Source organism: Nyctereutes procyonoides, unplaced genomic scaffold (assembly GCF_905146905.1).
Source record: "Nyctereutes procyonoides isolate TBG_1078 unplaced genomic scaffold, NYPRO_anot_genome, whole genome shotgun sequence".
NCBI classification, from domain to species: domain Eukaryota; kingdom Metazoa; phylum Chordata; class Mammalia; order Carnivora; family Canidae; genus Nyctereutes; species Nyctereutes procyonoides.
The window spans coordinates 8,137,746-8,157,634 of record NW_026575148.1 but is presented as its reverse complement, the minus strand read 5'-3'; the positions used below and the strand labels follow the sequence as shown (position 1 = coordinate 8,157,634).

The following is a 19,889-nucleotide window of genomic DNA, read 5'->3' as shown; positions in this document are numbered from 1 at the left end:
TTTTATTTATTTACTCATGAGAGACACAGAGAAAGGCAGAGACATAGGTAGAGGGAGAAGCAGGTTCTCTGCAGGGATCCCAGTGCGGGTCTCAATTCCAGGACCCTGGGATCACGATCTGAGAAACTCACCCACTGAGCCACCCAGGCACCTCTCTACTTATCTGATTTTAATCACTAAAAAGCTGTCCTGGGATTGCTGTTTATACCTTTCCACCCCAAATTATTGTCTTAGTAAATCACATGAAGTATCTGTAAGTGCCATTGGCTCACTGCCCCGTAGCTCTCTGGTGGTAGAGGGACACCACTGAACCTGGCCTGATCCCCCCGCAGGGTTCCTCCAGGATCACCCTCTCCCTGAGACATCTTGTCTACGTGGCTGCTCTAACACATGTGCATCTTGCACTGTGTCTTCATGCAAGTTTCTTTTTTTCTTCTCAATACATTACTTGGTCCTGGAGGACAAGGACTGCTTCCCCGGCTCCCTTGTGTTCGCCTCCACAAAGCTTGTCATGCCACACTGTGCCCGGTGAGCCCTCAAAGAAAGCCGAAGATAGAAACTGGCCCATCTTGGACCAGAGCGGTCCCAGACTCAGGGAGAGTTGCTGGGGTCTCACTGAGACTCACCTTCCTCAGTGATTCAGAACAGGAAGTGACAGCGGAGCAGCAGCATTATGACAGCAACACCTGCCAGCTCCTCTCCCTGTGCTGATAGGCTGGCACCCCTGAGGGTCCCCAGGCTGGATTTCCATGTTCCCCAACTATGCTGCCTTGCTGGCGGGGCCATTCTCTTTTTTCTGTCCTCTTTTATCCCAGATAACTCAGTTGGAAAAGTCTTCAAAAACTGTAATCTCATGAAAAAAAAACTCCTCTCCACCAAACAGAAACTTGCTTTGGCTCAGAAGACTTGTTAAGATGTCAGAGTGTGGTGGGATAAATACCCCCCATCATCACACTCTAAGCACACAGGAACTCCACTTATAGAGTTAATTGTTACTTGATGTTATTCTAATTTGGGACAAGATTTTCAACATTTTTCTCCATAGTTCCACAAAGAAGGCTCTTCCCATCCCATGGACAGCATTCTCCCTCTTTCCTTATAAAGACAGGCACCTGGAACCCTTCTGAAAATACACATTTCCATGTCCACAAGAGCAGATAAACCTATTTCTCACCAGGCCACTGCTTCCACGTTATCTTGTCTTGTCAGGTCACTGAAGCATTGGCAAAAGAGATTAGCATTCACTTTAAATATTAAAATTCTAGATGGTTTATAAGGCAAACTCTAACTGCCCAGGACTGAAGATCTAAGTTAACCGGACTCTGAAAGTAAGATAGAATGAAGAGCAATTTGTTTTTAATCTCCAATAAAGCAAAGTTGTGTGAGAATTCTAAACATGCATAAGGCAGTTAGTTTCATAACCTGCAGACTGACGCGTTTTATCAATAAACTCCAAGGTCAGTACCTCGTCGACTTCCTTAATGGAACTGAGGTCCAGCTCGGGTTCTGGCTTCCGGCTGCCCAAAGAAGCTGAAAGAGCCTCCAGTGCTTGATCACTCATTGCGTCCTGCTAAAAAGGAAAAACTCTGTACATTAACAAAGACAACATCTCCTCAGCCTGCACAATCCATCCACTTCTCTGTGAAATCCTAATTTCAAATTTGTCAGAGGAGTCGTGGATTAGAGAAGGACTTTGAGAAGGCAGTGCTACTTGAAACCTAACAAAAGAGAGAAAGGAAAAAGAACTTACCAGTGAAAAAATACTGGGGCTAAGATACTTCCACAGTGTCTTACACAGTTTCTACCCTCAGGGGCACACTTCACCCCTTATTTATCAAGCTATGATATTATTATAAAATACTTGCATAGAAATAAAAGCTGCAAGAAGTAAACTTTCACTTTCCTGTTCTTTTTTTTTTTTAAATGTGTCTCTAAAAATAATTTCTGACAACCCTGTCCCTTAGCAAACTAGCTAAGCCCAGGAAGCCAGGAAACCCAGAGTGGCCCCTTGCAGCCTTCTTTTCTGAAGGCACAATGGCCAATGGCTGTAGGAACTCCCACTCTTGGGGTGTGGTGCTCTCACCGCTCCCCCAGCCTGCCAGATAAAAATAAACTGTCCCCTCCAGGAAGGGAGAGGCAGAGCAGATCCAACAGACATGCTCCTTGCACTATCTGGACTGTCTGCAGATGGAGCACGTTTTCTCATCCAGCCTTGAGCCGCTGGATCACCTTTCAAGATTTGTGACAATTACGTGGCTGTGGTCAAGAGAAGTGACCTGAAACAGCTAGGCCAACATCCCACTAGTGATTTATTCACAGGTCAAACTCCATTAAAAAAAAATCACAGTGAAGATGTATGTTCCAAAGGTGCATTTTTTTTTGGTGTCTGTCTTTCTGTATATTTTAATGGTGAAATACTCTTGTTTCACAATGAAGAAAACTGTTCTCAAATCGTGAACAGCATTCATAGAAACACAGAAGGCTTGCCTGGATATAATCAATAGAACCCTGATTGGATTCACTAATCTACACAGACCCGAGGGAAAAAAAATGCTCCACATCAGGAATAACGCTCTATTGTGATTATCCTCAATCAGCTGGATCAGGCTCAGGAAAGTAACTGCTGTTAGGAGAAGGACCGTGGTTATTTTCAAAGAAGTAATTATTTATACCTCCTCCACCTTTCTTTTTTTCTCTTGGGGTGAAGCAGCACTTTTGGTTACCCTGGCTGGCTGGGCTTTTAAAATCTCTTCTCCTGTAGATTTCTGAAAGGCAAAACACAAAAGATCAGACTTATAGATGAAAGAAGGGCAATTACAATAACCAGAACTAAAAAGAAGTTGTTGTTTTAAAGTCTGATATGGTTTCTAACAAGCACTGCAATTATGTTTAAAACAATACCTCTTCCTTAGTTTTCTTTCCAGCATCGGTAGGTGAACTGCAGGTGAAGTCAGATGACAAAGCATCTATGGCATCATTGGGCCCCATGGGTTTCTAAAGAAACAGGGACACGATGGGGCATATATGAGAGTCATTCAAGTTAAGGATCACAATATAAACTCAGCAAAGGAAGAATAATCTGACATTCCTTTACTACCAAATAAAACATCTTATCAACTAACTCAGATGAAAGCCTACATTTGGAAGGGAATGGGTGCTCACTAATCTTATTTGCCTATTTCCCTCTTTTAAATGGATCACGTGTTAGGATATTCTCATTCTATTAACATTTATTTTACTGCAAAACTTTCTTGGCTCCATTCTTCTTCCTCTAAAAAACAAACAAACAAACAAACAAACAAAAAACTACATATGAATCCATGAGCACTGAAACAACCCCCATGTCATCCCCGGCCTCTGAACAGATGGAAACTTAATTTGATTTAGAGATTAGCCATAGACATAATATAGAGAATTGATGACATATCCCCCGACTAAAGATTTTTTTTTTAAAGACTTATTTATTTGAGAGAGAGAGCAAGGGGAAGTGAGTGTGAGGGGGGTAGAAGCAGAGGGAAAAAGAAAGAGAATCTCAAGCAGACTCCCTGCTGAGCACAGAGACTGACTTGGGGCTCAGTCTCATGACCCATGAGAACATGACTTGGGCCGAAACCAAGGGTTGGACACTGAACTGAGCCACTCAGGTGCCTCCCACAACTAAAGATTTAAAAACAGGTTAACCTGGATCTCAGAAGACATTTATGTAAACTCACCGAAGAGTCTGGAGGAGGCACTGTGATACCTTCTTTTTTCTGAAACAAATATTAATTTGGTCATGTTGAGCGACCAAAAGTAATTTTTACAACAGGCAAAATGTAAGGCTCAGTGAGTGTTATGAATTGTGTTTTCCCAAAAGTCATATTGTTGAATTTCTATACCCCTAGTACTCCAGCATGTGACTATATTTGGACAATGGGCCTTTAAAGAGATAATTAAGGTTAAATGAGGACATTAGGATGGGCGGTAGTCCCATATGCCTCCTGTTCTTACAGAAGTGGGGAAACATGGACTGAGAGATGCACAAAGAGGGAGGATGGCCATGTACATACCAAGGAGGGAGGCCTCAGATCCTTCCCTCACACCCACGCTGCCCACACCCATTCCAGTCTTCCAGCCTCCAAGACTGTAGGACAATGTCTTCCTGTTGTTCAAGCCACCCCAGTCTATGGTACTGAGTTATGTCAGCCCTAGCAAATGGATACACTGAGAGTCACTGTAACAAGTTCACCTGCCCCATCATATTTTCTAAATCTAAATAACGTGACTATACTGAAGGGATAAAGATCACGTTCTAAAAAAGTAAACAGTAAAAAAGTAAACGATAATTTAACTTACTGCCAAAAGTTCCCTGTACTTTGGAGGAAGTGTGACTTCTCTTTTACCTAATTCCTCTATGTAGGTGGAAGTCATCGGATCCTGGAATAAAAACCACACACAGGGATATTATATAATTAATTAGCTGAGAACGTTATATGTGTATTTGGCAACCAAACTACTATTCCCATTAGTAATTTATGGAGTTACTGAAATGAAATGTAAGCCATTAAAAAGCCAATGCTTTACACAACACTGAAATTAAGTTTATACAACACTTTAGTTAGCCTAACCCATATATAATAACTAGAAAACATTCAAACCACTATATTAAATTTAAGTCTTATATCAAAGTACATTTTACTTTAAAATGTTTTTCATTAACTATTTCCAAAACATACAAAAAAGTTAATAATAAACATCTCTATAACCTAATACCCAAGGCTTTGAGATGTAATTTCTAAGACAAAAAGTTCTGATAATATATCCTGTTTAACTAACCTCTATAATCTCATTCATCTTCCTTATTAGCCAGTCATCATCCAGAACTTTATTATACCTACCCACTTAAAACTGAGTGCATTTTAACACAATTATTCCATATGTAGGTACCCACAAACAATACGTAGTATTACTTTGCATATTTTTTAATTGAAAAAATATAGAATGCTTTACAAATTTGCATGTGCTCCGCACAGAGTGGTCAAGCTAATCTTCTCTGTATCATTCCAATTTTAGCATATGCACTGCTACTGAGCACTATTTTGCATACTTCCAAATGTTATAGAAATGGCATATTTTAGATATCATTTTGTATTTTTATTCAAAACTATGCTTTTGTAATGTATCCATGTTGATACATGAATAATTTGTTTTAACCCCTGTAAAGTGTTCCATTATATCATCTTGTCTGCTGTTGATCAAAATCCTTTCCAAATGTTTTATTCTTATAACTCCTGGTACACACGGGCAAGGCTCCCTCCCAGAGAATCTCTCTCAAAGTGGAACTGCTACCTGAAGAGTAAGCACATCTTCAATATCCACAAGCTCTACATGAGCTGTCAGACATTTATAGTTTTGCCAATCTGATGAGTGTGAAATGGTCTCTTCATAGTTTGGTATCATTTCTCTAATTCCTACAGAATTTTACATATTTATGAGCCAAACAAGTTTTCTCCTATTTTTCTATTGGGTTGTCTTTTTTATTTACAATTCTTCATAAATTCTAGAAAAACAAATCCTTTGTCATGTCTGTTGCAAGTATTTCCTCCAATCTACAGCATGTCCTTTTAATCTTTTTAATATCAAGGAACATGTAATTTTTTTTTTTTTTGCTTTTTTAGGAATTAGGCGGGGTGAGGGGGATGAACTGAGGGTGGTAAAATTTCTAGAAGTCAAAATAAGTTCAAGTCCAGTGGACTTAAATCTCAAGGACAGAAAAATCTTTGTAACCCAATAAGGTTTATCCCAGCACCAGTCATAACACAATGATAAATAAATGGTCACTGAGTCAATGTAATAGATAGCTACCATAGGACAAGCCATTTCCATTCCCAACACTAATTTTTAGTTGCTATTATTAATAATGCCACCATCTGCTTTACTCCAAGTGACAGAGCATTAGGTGTTCTTTGGTGCCTCATGACCATGACCTTATCTGCATTCCTACCCATTAAGTATGAATCTTTACAGATATCAAAAGCACATACTGAAATTTCAGGTCCAGTATATGGTACATTATCTTCTTCAGTTTCTTCAGGTTTTCCTAGAGTGTCTACTAAGTCATCCAAAGCAGCATCCATGTCTGACTAGAAAAGAAAGAGGGGTATTTAAATGCTATTAGTAATACTTATTTCACTTCTAAATTTTTAATTAAAAAATTCTTTTTAAAAATTATTTATTTCAGTAAAATTAAGAGAGAGAGCACACATATGCACACAAGCAGGGGGAGAGGCAGGCAGACATAGAGGGAGCAGCAGACCCCCCTGCTGAGCAGGGAGCCTGATGTAGGACTCTATCCTAGGACTCTGAGATCATGAACTGAGTCAAAGGCAAACGTTTAACTGACTGAGCCACCCAGGCGCTCCAAACAAAAACCTCCTGTACAGAAAAACACCAAACATCAAAAGTTCTTTAAACATCAAAATTGTAAAAATCTGGTCTCTAATAGACTTTATTACATAAGGTCCTAGAGTACACATTCTATGTTGAAAGGACAGAAAGCCACATTGAGGTAAGAATCACAACTTTAGGGGTGCCTGGGTGGCTCAAGTGGTTGGGTGGCTCTCTTGATTTCAGTTCAGGTCATGATCTCAGGGTTATGGGATCAACCCCAAGTAATGTTCCACCTTGGGCAGGAAGCCTGCCTGAGATTGTCTCTCTCCCTCTCTCCCTACTTCTCACCCCCTAAAAATTACAACTTCGGTAAGTCTAATGGTATTAACTACATGAACAAATGGGTCTGTTAAAGCTGCCAGTCCAATGTACTGACAGTTAAAAAAGAAAAAGAACAAAACACAAAGAATAATGATATTGTAGGCAATAATGTTATTGTATGCAATAGGAGAAATGCCTAGTATTTACTGCATATCAGTTTTCCAGAGTTACATATTTACAAAGAACTCCAAAAAAACCTCTAGGTAACACTCTTCCTATTAGAGTATTTCAGAAATGGATTGCCTGTATTCTTTCATTCATTTGTGGGTTTTTTTGTTCACTTGCTTACCCGAAGATGTTTACAAAACAAATTACCTGAACGGGATGTTAAGGTTATAAGAAGTGACAATTTACTTTGTCAATATGAGTTTTAATCAGTATAATGAATGAAAGAGTGCCTCTATCCTATCTTTGAGGTTAAAAATGATTCATTGTGAATAATATGTTGCATTTAAAACAAGACTTCTGGGAAAAACCCTTTATTTACTTTATTTAACTCAGATTAAAAATGATTAATTTTTCCCCTTCAACTACCATATTCCCACTACAGTTTTAGGAACTGATCATGTAATACAAATTTGGGATCTGTTAGCTTTAGACTGATTCATTTGGAAATTTCCGAATAAAGACTTGCCTTATATTCTTTAGTGATACCTCTGGTTAAAGAAGTTACATTTACAAGAGAGAAACTGGAATGTAAACTCCATGGGATGTAACTAGAGTTTTCGGAATGGAGGGTTAGAATATAAAGTGTTCCAAACATACCCAGGAAAAAAAAATGACGCTTTTAGCTTATAGCAATAATTCGTTTAAAAGGTCTTTAATCTTACTTCATATGGTTTGCCCTTAAAAAAATCAGATCAAGAATATAGAGACTATGAATAAATAATTATCTCATGTAGAAATGCCCTATCTTCATACCTTTCCAGGTGGTTTACCCGGTTTGGATTCAACTGGTACAGCCGATGTTAGTGATTTCTTTTCTTTTTTCTGCTGGGGTTTTAGAAAGAAATAAAAACTCCTTCTCATACATCTTTCCTCAACAATTTAACAAATTCAATTATTAAATAATTCACTAAAATTCAATGATATATCTAAAGATGAGCTCATTAAAATATTAATAGCAGTGATCACACACTGAACAGCTGCTCTGTGCCAGATAACATGTTGTATGTGTTATCCTTTATCAGGACAGCGTAAATAACATTAATTTCATTTAGTGATGTGGAGAGCAAGACTCAGAGATATTAAATAATTTTTCCCAGTTCACACAGTAAAGGAAAGACCAATGCTTGAATCCAAAACTGCTGTCTCTTTCTTCATGGCTCTCCGTTGCCTCTCCCAGGGCCCATCGTCAGTCTGCAGCACGCAGGAATTTTTTTTCTCTAAGTGGCCACTTCTTCCTGTCGCTCTTTTAGTCCCTGCCTGCACACATGAAGACCTCCACACTCCCTGCTTTAGCATTTCATCATCCGCTCCTTTCTTAATCTCCCTAAAATGAATTTCCTTCCCATCACTGGTTCACTTGCTCTTTCAAAACTGCCAAAACCCTCTGATCTGCAATCTCCATGCTTCATCCAGACGTAAACATCTCCAAAGTCTGACCTCAGGAAGCACCCCTCTCCTAACTCCTCTCTCACAGCTGCCGTGGCCAAGATCACCCAGTTATCCTCTGGCCTTCGGGCCGTCTGGTCTCTGGCACCTCTTTCGTGCTGCCCCCAGCCCTCCACATTCTGCACCTTTCTGCCTTGCACTGGTGGTCCCAAGCAAAACCATCCTCTAAGGCCAGGCCCAAGCGCTTGCAAGGACTGGCAGGAACTAGACAGGTGAAGCTGTCCATTTAATACAATAGAAAACTCATGTGGAGGGCTCTGGAATGTGGGCAGCAGAGCCTGAGGGTGGGGAGCATAGCAGCTGCCACCTACTGGCCGCAGGAGTCTTCAGGCAGGACACCTCTTCTGTAGCTCAGGATCCTCACGTGTGACACTGACTGCACCTACCTTAGAGCATAGTGAGGACTGGATAAATTTATGTACTGAAGTGTGAAAGTCCCATTTGGTACATGCTAAGCATTACGTAGGTACCGACTAAGTGCTAAAGAAGTGACCACTGCGATTGTCAAAAACACTCTGGAGGCCAGCAAGGTAGGAGCCGGGCTCTGGGCAGTGGAATCCACTTCCAGGATTCAGCCGCAACCTCATGAGATACTCATTCGTGTTCTTTCTCCCTTCTCCCTTCTTCCCCTCTCTGCTCACTCTCTCCATTCTCCTGTACTTCCAAACAAACAACAATTCATTCCAATTGCCTTGTTAAACATCTCTCTCTGACGTTTCAACTTGGCCTATCCAAACTCAGACCACTTTTCATCCTCAACCAGTTCCCCTTCTGACTCTGTCCACCTGTCACTGGTAACCAGGGACCAGCTCACAATTTAGGGAGGTGCTCACTCACATCAGCATGGTCCCTGTGCTTGTAGGAACCTGACAGGGCCCCCCTTGCCTCACCTTGGGATTATCGACTCTAGTTCATGAGACCCTGAAGCCCCACGTCATCTCAGAGTTTATGTTACCACTGCCCATCACAGGCAATCATTTTCTGAAACCTGAAGATTTTACCTCTGCAATGAGTCCTCCACTTCTGGTTCTATCCCAGCTCTAAGAGATGCTAAATTAGGACTCATGAAGACTAAGGCCACAGTCCTTGACCAGCCTTCTGATCTCTGTTCCCGTTTCATCCCACCCACTGCCGTCGCTCAGTCCTGAAGCTGGGTGCACTCACATCACTCAACTGCTCTCCAACCTTCAACATTTATCCTCTACTGGTTGCATAGCTACCACTCCAGTCAACTCATCTCAGCCTTCCCCACAGCAGCGCCTCGTCTTCTGTTTCTGGTCTCACAGTCCCCCCCACCCCCAACCCTGCACAATCCTGGTGCCTTACCCATAGTGGAATGTACTTTGAACCCAGAACATCTCACACTTTTGCACTTTGCTGAACCTACAAGCCTGCAACTACCCATCCTTTAAGTCAAACTCAAATTGGATTGACTCAAAGTCCCTTGGATTCCTACAAACGGACAAAATCCCTCAGTTCCTTAACCAAACACCTTCTTGTAGGGGCCTGTCTTCATCTGCCTTGGAATGCAGTCCCAGGGATTCGGTTTTTTTTCTGGCCCTGGATAGGCTAGCCTGCAGCTAGGGTGTCCTGCAGTCATTAAACAATCACAGGGCATTAAAACATGGTATGGACCCCCCTCTTCCCCAAAATGAAGATCTGAACAATTCTATTTTATGGGAGATGAATCAGAGGCAAATGAAAGAGAAATGTTTTGTCCTAAGTTCAAGGCCAAGTCAACACACACCAGATTTCCACATAAGCCTCTTATTTTACTGTTTAGCTTTCATTTTCTTCCCTGGCTACTTTACATCTAGCACAAACTTTCAAACTAATTATACTTTTAAAGCTTTTCAAATCTATCAAATCTGCTAAATCTATCCATTTTTCAAACCATTTCATCTAAGTACCCCTCATCAACACCACACAGTAATGTATACCCCTTGGGGACAAGGGTGCAAGTCTCAAGGTGATATGAATAGTAATTAGAGCAATACAGTTTGGTTATAAACTAATGTGACTCTTCCTTTTCAAAATCTGAGAAAAACTGATGTTTCAAGGAGATGTGCCATACTTTTATTCTAGGACTTTCCTTACCATCTAGCCTACAGGGGGATACCTGTCCCATTTTGAAAAGTGGAAAAACAGATGAATACGTACTACCTAAAAAAAAACTTCATTTCCATCTTCTTATTGTTGTTGCACTTACTTACTTGTGGCTTCCAGAGAGACAGATAGCATTTCAAGGGAGACACGGTCCCTAAACTGATTACTGACTCTATCGCTATGGGTAGAAACAGTAGACTACTTCTCATCTTACATTTCCAGGCCAGTATTTGAAGGAGCTTCTCAAGTGACCTAAGGAAGACTCGCCCATCATTAGTCAGAGGGACACACATCCTCTCTCCAGAGAGGGCTGGGAACGTCTCCTTCTAAAACTTCCCCCATCAACTCATGTAGATGCCAGGACTGTTTGTGACTTACGCATATCAAGGTAGATGCTGTCCATGTTGAAAGCTGAGAGAAGTGCTTGCTCAAATATAGCAACTTAATTTACTTTATTTCAAAGCTATAAATCTTGAAAGCAGGACCTGAGTCAACTCACATCTTATTTTTCTTGGTACTGATACCGGATACATGGTAGGTGCTCAATAAGTATTTGCCCAATATATGAATTCTTAAATCGGTTTTGCTATCCTTCTTACTCTATGACCTTTAGATGTGAACTCTTCTTCAGTAAATTTCACATAAGAACATATTTGGTTTTACCAAATACAGGTTATTTGAGTGTGGGAGCACCACAGGAACTAAAAGGTTACTGAGAAACAGACGTAAAGCCCAGGCTGGAAGGGGTCTTCACCAAGCACGCACTTCTGTGGAACAGACCTGATAGGCCGCGAGGCCCACCTGCATATTTTATGTCTGCCTGTGTGTGCTCACCTTGTTAGCTGCTGTGGCAGATGCTGCAGCTGCACCAGCAACAACACTCTCCCCACCGGCAGAAACGGCATCCTGTGCTTTAGTCTAAAGGTGGGAGAAAAAAGATTAATATAACTAAGTATCTTTGAGTGACGATTTTCAAGATCACGCATTTCAAGTATCACTATTAAGCCAGTTTACCATCAAGGACAACTTGCAGAGGAGCAGTTACTAGCTTCTACTGTGCATGGTACAACACTGGGCACCATGTAAGGCTGGACTCAAGAGCATAGAGCCCCCCCCCCCAGGTGCACAGAGAGTGAAATGGGCCAGGTAGGGGCTTTGATGAATTGGGAGTACATATACCGGGTATAAAGCTCTTGTCACTTGTTGCCATATAACCTGATTTTCAAGAGAAGCTAGAAATTTGAATTTTATGTGAAACATTAGGACTTCAATTGTTGGCAGCTCATGAAAATTAATTTTAATAATACTGTGAGCCAAACAAAATAGATTTGAACAAAACGCATAATGGCTGCATTCAGTTGGCCACAAATGCGTAACGTCTTCTTTCAAGTCCACTGTGAAGCAACCCTACCTGACGTCTTTCAAGAGCTCTCGATGGAAGAGTTCTTGTCATAAAGGTTTGTTCTTCTTCCAATAGGGGACCTCCATTAGCTGTGCAAATATGGAATCTCTTTCTGATTTGTGGCTCTCTAAATTCATCTCGCACACAACAAAATTCTCAACACCTCTTTCAGACTTCCATGTAAAGAGCAGGGACGCCTGGGTGGTTCAGTGGTTGAGCGTCTGCCTTCGACTCAGGGCATGATCCCAGTCTGGGGATCAAGTCCCACATCGGGCTCCCTACAAAGACCCTGCTTCTCTCTATATATCTCTGCCTCCCTCGGTATGTCTCTCATGAATGAATAAATAAAATCTTAAAAAAAAAAAAAAGAGCAGATCATGCAGATCCTGGGTACTCCTACAGCACCAAGGAGGGGGGTCTAGGAGGCAAGCTCTATCCCAAGCTTCCTGTCTCTGAGACACTAGAGCCTGCTGCCCTACAGGCATGACTAGATACCACCGGGCAGCGGAAAGCTAGATTGAACATCCCTATACCCCATCTGATGTACTTCTTGAGCTTTTCATAGGGCCAAGTTTCCACAAGGGTATTTGCAAAGCCAGTAAAATGACAGCACCAAATCATTACAGTACAGAGCATATTCAGCATAGCTCCAGAGATTCAATTACACATGCCCATGGAGAGAGAGGACCTGCATCTTATTCCCTGGCTGATGGTCGTGTTTTCTATCAATCTGATTTACTTACCTTTGGTTTTGTTGATTTCTCTGATGTCGGCTGCTCACTTGATCTAGAAGCTGCTTTTTCACTATGAACATGCTTGCTTCCCGTATCTGATGCGTGCTTGGGTAGGCTTTTTGGCTGAAACACACACACATCACATGGTTAACAAGATGACAAATACAGACGCTTTCTCTATGCGATGCCAAGTGTTCCTAATGGTTGCGTTCTATATACTTTTGAATTGCAGGAACTTCAAGTCATGGGACATAAATGTGATACAATTTTACTTTAGGTACAAAATTTGAAATAATACCATATCCTTCCAAATTCAGCAATTTACTAATATTAGTAAACTGCCAGTCCTACTATTGCCACATGGTGGTGCCATTTTAACTAGAAAAACAAACATGTCCAGAATTCAATTCCTCACACACAAAAAAAGTTTCACCAAATATCAAGTCCTAAAGACGATCATTTACCTCTTTGTGTTCCTTTGGCTTTACTTCTTGGGTTTTTTTTTCATGGACCACAGATGGCTGTCAATTTCAAAAGATAAAATCTCAATTACATTGGAGTCCTTTCTTATATTATTTCTAGGTAGACTCAAGAACAAAAATTCTGGGTACCCTGGGTGGCTCAGCAGTTTAGCACTGCCTTCAGCCCAGGGCGTGATCCTGGAGACCCAGGATCGAGTCCCATGTCAGGCTCCCTGCATGAAGCCTCCTTCTCCCTCTGCCTCTCTCTTTCCCTCTCTTTCTCTCTCTGTTTCTCAGGAATAAATAAATAAATACAATCTTAAAAAAAAAACAAACAAAAATTCCAATCAGATCCATTTGCATCTCTTGGGAAAGACCCGTTTAGATAAATACACACGTGCTACTCATCAGTAATTATCCTACCATCTAGTACTGACAATTATAAGAGTAATGAAAAATACAGTATTTGATTTAGAATGATTTCTCATATAGATATATATTTCTAACTTACTGTTTTTCATAATTCCTACAGCTCATTTGGTAACTGCAGGTGTAATCACAAAGAGGTCACATGATCCCTAGGACCTCTGCACTTACTGATAGGGAACCCCCTCTAGAAATTCTTTTAAAAATCTTCCTTCATAGGAGATGAACACTGTAATTTAATGATTTACAGTCTTTTCTCTATTATAACTAGACGAAATAACATCAGAAACCCAATTCTCCTGAGTTGAGTAAACAGCCAAAACTTAAATATGGAATAGTAGACAATTTCCGTCTCACTGGTGAATTCCTCCTCTACAGTGGACCATGGAATTGTCATTCTAAGGGGGGCAACCCTTAGATAACCCTTAGATAAATAAGTCTCACCTTCCACCCAGATGACCTCACCCTTGCCTGCATTTAAACTACAGCTCTGTGCTTTCTTAAAGTACATCTCTGTGCTTTCCCACAGGACACCTTGTGGTCTTATCTTGAGTACTTGCTTAAGCATGCTTGCTTGAAATAAATAATGTGTAGCATTTTATAGAGGAGAAATATTTGCCCTGCCTACAGACAGACACTCTGGGGTCCATCTCCACATGGATGTAGACTGGTTTTCAGTCTAGACAGCCATGAGTCAGAGAAAGGCATTCCCAAGGGAAAGCAGGAGCTGTCTCCTGAGAAACTGATAACCAGTTCTATAAACTGAGATAAGATGTTAGGATAGGTCAGCCCTGGTGGCTCAGTGGTTTAGCACCACCTTCAGGCAAGGGCACGATCCTGGAGACCCAGGATCGAGTCCCACGTCAGGCTCCTTGAATGGAGCCTGCTTTACCCTCTGCCTGTGTCTCTCTCTCTCCCTCTCTGTGTCTCTCATGAATAAATAAATAAAATCTTAAAAAAAAAAAAGACTGTTAAGATAAACCTGCAGGCCTCTTAGGAAAGGTTCACATCTGTAAGGTATGTAGGTGCTGGGTTCAAAACACACATTTATTCTTGATGTCCTATCTTTAAAGTAATTGGACACTCGTTACCTTTTGTCCTTTCTCTTTCATTTTTGCTGTTTTTTTAACAGTTACTTCACCAGTAACAAAAATCTAGATTTGAACAAAATGCCTTCTGAAATATACTGTTCTCATGTATAAAATAGTAAACACTCATTTTAGTCATGTATACTTATCGTAATTATTGTGTACTTATTGTAATTATTCACTTAGACTATATATAACCATATTTTAAAAGATAATCCAAAATTAATTAAATTAGCTGAAAAAAATATCCTTTTCTCATTCAGTAGCACCAACAGAGGAAATGGGTTATTCATTATTATTATTATTATTATTATTATTATTATTATTATTAAGAATCCAAATAACTCACTAGTTGACTTAAATCACTTACCTTAGTTGATTGTGACTTCTTTTCAGGTTCTGTTTTTGCAGCCTAAACTCAGAAAAATACAGAAAGGAGAGAGGGAAGGAATTAAGAAAGGCAAAAAATACACATAGTAAACAAGGTTTAACACGGATTTTCTTCAATTAAGCAAGTGCAAAGAAGATGATTTTGATGTACATATAAACTTTATGAGTTCAGTTTATTATACTTTTCTTGAAATTTTAACTCTTTAGATAAACACTTATGCAACCTAATATTTTGCTCTCACTTTTAGACAGCAACTTACAGCTTACTTTTGTTATGTGTATCAAAGGTACGAAAACACTGCTACAAACATTGTAGCTAATATATTAGCTAATATATATAAACAATAAACATCGTAGCTAATATATAAGCTAATATATATTATATATAATATATATAAATATATACAAATCCTTATCCTTCAAAGGCAAAGACATACACCTTGGAGTGAAATATCACGGGTTTTGGCTGCCAAAGTGAAACAATGGTGAAAACAATGGGATGGTGACAGAGCCAAGAGTACAGAAAGCAGTGACATTTAATTTTAGCGCCAGAATTTCAGTGATGGGTCACTAAGGTCTACCAGAAAGTCTGTGATGGGTGAGAGTTACCGAAGATCTGGAACTACAATTATTAGCGTGTGCTGAGCAGCTGACATGGCCATTAGCAAACAGAAATATCCCCTAGTACAGTGAACCACATCACCTGTTTTTTGTGTCTTTTCTTGTTAGGAGAATGCTGTCCTCCCGTCTGTTTGCTGACTGGAATAGCCTAATACAAGAGCACAGCCCCAAGTGTGATTTTATTTTATCTGACAATCAAGTAAATAACATATATCACAGGGCTCAATGTTTATATCAAGTCCCCTTCTACTCACCTATGCCATCTACTCCAGCATTTGTATGTTAACTCCAAGAAGTTGCAGACACTAAAATTGTAAAGGCTCAAGCAAATATTGCAATTTGGACTTTTTTTTTTTTTTGACCGTGTAAGAATCTGCAAGATTACCAGTAGTATAACTAACTTCTGACCCCTTTCCTTCACCTTCTCTGTGCACCGGCTGCTTGGGCCATTATTTTGCACCTTTATGTCTAACATTTGGTTATGATCAAATCAACAGTCACTAGTCTTGCCAAAAGTTCTCTGAAATGTTGTCAATATGGTGTTACACAACAATCCTGTAAATAGCACATAGATTTTTTTTTGTTGTTGTTACATGATACAATCTAAATTTCTAGGAATGTTTCAGAAGAGCTGGTTGTGGGGCACCTGGACGCCTGAGTCAGTTAAGCTTCTGACTCTTGATTTCAGCACAGGTCATGATATCAGAGTCCAGAGATTGAGCCCCGCCATCAGGCTCTGCACTGAACACCGAGTCTGCTTGAGATTCTTTCTCTCCTTCTCCCTCTGCTTTCCCCCTCCCCCAGCTTGCACTTGCTCTCTATCAAAAAAAAAAAAAAAAAAAAAGGAAGAAGAGGAAGAGTTGGTTCTGACTCAGGACCTTTACTGGAGCATTTTACACAGTTTTATCCAACCAAAGGTCATCTGTATCAAAACACACAGTTCCTTAAGTACATACATGAATTCTTGGTACAGGCAAGATATGAAAACTGGAATAAAACTGGAACACTTTTGAACTTTTCAGAGTCGAAGATGAAAAATTAGGCCTAAAGCCTCCCACCATTTCTTTCCCTTTTATCTATTTGCTGCTATTAACATCAACTCCTGTTTTCTATTCTATTATTTACAAAAACCAACACCAAATATCCTCTTAATTTATCATGTCTTGTGCTTCAGCCATCAAGATACATACGTTCCTCCCATAATGGACCCTTGTTTTACCAACACACTGTTTTGGGAAGGAAACAAAGTTCATAATCACAGAAATATTTTTAAATAAATTTTATATTTTGGATCCTTTCATACTCTATCTTTGTTAATTAGTTTCCGTATCTGCTACTATGCTTTTTTGAGCTTACGCAGATGCAATTTAGTAAATGATTAAGAAGGAAAATAAGCTAGCTGGTATTGTAGTGGTCTGGATCTATTAATAGCTTCTACTCTAATTTGGCAATCAAGATCTTACATGGAAGAAATCTACAGAACAATTAAGAATTCACACTCGCACATGCAAGCAGCTTATAATGGCATATTTTTATTAGTCGCTAATACATTACCTAAATTTATTTTTGCTGAAGGTGGTGAGGCTTAACACAACAGCGATGATGATAATAACCAATGTTTATTGATCACCTCTTAGTATCAGGGACTGTTGTAAACTTCACATGTGCCAACTCATTTAGTCCTCATAATAATTCTATGAGACGTGTATCACCTTCACCATCATTCCCACTTTGTGGATGAGAAACTGAGGCACACACAAGTTAGCTTCCCAGTGTGGAGCTGGGGTTTTGGGTGCTCAGTCACTGCACTGCACTTCATGGTCTCTCCAGTACTAGCCAGCTCCTACTGGGCACCTGCTGGGAGACAGGCACTATCTAATACCCTTTCATGTTTGTGTTCTTATACAGCCTTGTGAAATAAGTTCTATAATCCAAACTGTACAAATAAGGAAACCAAAGCAAAGAGGAGTTTCCAAATACCGTGGCTGGTACGAAATGAGATTCCAAACCAGGCCATCTGGCTGCATGGTTCCTATTATATCGTCTTGCAGGGGTCACACCCTGAGTAGAAATGATTTGACTTTCCATCTTAACCACAGCACTGTGATCCCCCATTATAATGTGCCAGGGGAGGGACGCCTGGGTGGCTCAGCGGTTGAGCGTCTGCCTTTGGCTCAGGGCGTGATCCCGAGTCCACGGATCAAGTCCCACATTGGGCTCCCTGTGAGGAGCTTGCTTCTCCCTCTGCCTGTGTTTCTGCCCCTCTCTGTGTCTCTCATGAATAAATAAATAAAATCTTTTAAAAAAGTAATAATAATGTGCCAGGGGCAAGAGAGGTCAGACTTAGATCTAGACATATCACCCCCCTTCAGAAACAGATAGACTTTTATTTGAAAGATGTAGAGTAAGACAAGAATTTGGTATAGGTACTATCATGAAATAACATCTTTTGTTTAAAAGCTCAAAATATTTGAAGAAATATGCTCAAATTCACAAAAATCAAGAGAAGGCTAGGATAAATGTTATGACCCAAACATCAGAAGTTCATCAATCTAATTAATGAGAACAGTGTGACTGAAATCCACCCAGAAAAGAGTTGATGCCAGAAGTGGTCCTGAGGCAGCCATTGGTGATATTTTGTCATTAAGCCATTTATTCTTCTCCCTCCCTCTTGCCTCCTACCTTCTTCTCTCTCCTCCTATCCTCCAGTTCTGGAGAACTGCCAGGAATTCTCATTATTATTGTTTAGCAATGGCTGAAGGGTTTGTGGACCCTTGCTATGGAAAACAGGGCACATCTGCAATAAACATTGGTCCTTGAGCACAGAGAGAGTCAGGGGCAAAGGATTAGAGCCAGGCAATGGATCAAATGAAAGCCACAATAATAAAGAGAAAAGCTTAGATTTGTGGCTTTCCTTTCTTTGCTTTTCATGGACTCTGAGTTCAATGATAATTTGTTTTTGGTTGATGCTTCTCCTACGGTCTTAAAATCATTTTAAGACTGAGATCAGATTTTTAAAAATATTTTAAGATTAAACTTGGTCTAAGTAAGTAGTGACAACTAATAAATGAAGGAAGACTCAAGTCATGCATATTTTGAAAACAAAAAAAAATTCATGTAAAATACTAAATAACAATTTTAGGTTAAAAACTTTTCAATTAAGATGAAAGCTAGATGACATTTATAAGAGATCTGAACAGTGTATTTCAAGATATTTGCAATGTCCTTTAAAAACAGTTCAACATGAGACCAGAGGATATCCCAACAGCACCAAAGTACAAGTGCCAGTACCAAATTATGACATTGGATCCCACCACAGGCTAGCAAGACAGAAAGCAAATCATGCCAGTGATTTTAAACAAGGGCAACTTAATAATAATAGAGCTGGGCTAGCTCTTGAAAACACTCAAGAATATTGGCTCATAAAAATTAGTTGAGAGCATCTCAATAATGCCCCTGCTTTAATTCACCACCCCCAGAAGAATCCCAAGAAACGGCTTGAGACTTGATCACTAAGGGAGAGGACTGGGGCAGCTTCAGGCAACTCTTCAGAACTAGGTCTACTCTTTGTGACCACTATACTGGACAACATTCTTTTATTTTTTCTTCTGAAATCCCAAGAAATAACTATTAGAATAAATCCCATATAGAGCTCTGAAGGTTTATCAGTAAGCCCTTGCCCTGCAGGACTAAAATTTCACAAAGAAATTTGAGGAAGTATCCAAAGTAACAGTTTCTGTGTCACTTGTCGCTTAGAGTAAACTCAGTATAAACTTTCTCTTTCTTACACTGAGTTTTAAATGGCTGTGAAAATAAAACCATTTTATAAAAAGTTAAGAATGCATATTTTTCACGAGATCCAGAGAAATGCATTTAGATCATCTTATCATTACACTCCAAGTCTAGGACCAAAAAAAAAAAAATTCTTTGGAGGACTAATCTTTTCTAGATACTCTAAAACAATGGAGAAGTGTACAGTTGATATTTGAGGCAAATACTAAAAACAAAGGGGAGTTTCCAAAGACGCCTATAAATTAGGAAGAAATGGTCACTTCCGTAACTTAGGCTTGTTAGGACACATAACTCATTAGTTAATCAACATTTGTTTTGCTTTACGAAACAATCCCTTAAAGGCATTCACCCACATACACCCATGAAGACTCTTCATACCTTGGTTTCTGTGGGATTCATACTGGAAGACTTGCTGGTGGAAGCAGAAGAGGCTGACGCCTAGAAAGTAAAGAAATAGAAAGTCTGATTCTGGTTTACCTACAAATACTTTGTCTTATACATACTT

The 19,889-nt window shown here is 39.9% G+C and overlaps 1 protein-coding gene and 1 non-coding gene across 12 annotated transcripts in view; both read right to left on the bottom strand.

Annotated features, from left to right (window-relative positions):
- Positions 1 to 19,889, bottom strand: part of CAST (calpastatin) — a 112,634-nt gene that overhangs the window by 33,500 nt on the left and 59,245 nt on the right. For 3 of the 11 annotated variants that reach the window (XM_055312808.1, XM_055312812.1, XM_055312818.1), the window contains 13 exons: positions 19,763 to 19,822; positions 15,675 to 15,740; positions 14,952 to 14,993; positions 13,071 to 13,127; positions 12,616 to 12,729; positions 11,305 to 11,388; positions 7,672 to 7,743; positions 6,024 to 6,122; positions 4,336 to 4,416; positions 3,714 to 3,752; positions 2,902 to 2,994; positions 2,673 to 2,765; positions 1,466 to 1,570 (listed from right to left, as the gene is read on the bottom strand). In XM_055312808.1, coding sequence (XP_055168783.1) covers positions 1,466 to 1,570; positions 2,673 to 2,765; positions 2,902 to 2,994; positions 3,714 to 3,752; positions 4,336 to 4,416; positions 6,024 to 6,122; positions 7,672 to 7,743; positions 11,305 to 11,388; positions 12,616 to 12,729; positions 13,071 to 13,127; positions 14,952 to 14,993; positions 15,675 to 15,740; positions 19,763 to 19,822 — 1,005 coding nt within the window. The remainder of the gene's footprint in view (positions 1 to 1,465; positions 1,571 to 2,672; positions 2,766 to 2,901; positions 2,995 to 3,713; positions 3,753 to 4,335; positions 4,417 to 6,023; positions 6,123 to 7,671; positions 7,744 to 11,304; positions 11,389 to 12,615; positions 12,730 to 13,070; positions 13,128 to 14,951; positions 14,994 to 15,674; positions 15,741 to 19,762; positions 19,823 to 19,889) is intronic. The other 8 variants (XM_055312813.1, XM_055312817.1, XM_055312811.1 and 5 more) reach the window with 7 other exon arrangements.
- Positions 4,970 to 5,074, bottom strand: LOC129501712 (U6 spliceosomal RNA). Its single transcript, XR_008662801.1, has one exon. It is a non-coding gene; the product is annotated as a U6 spliceosomal RNA (small nuclear RNA).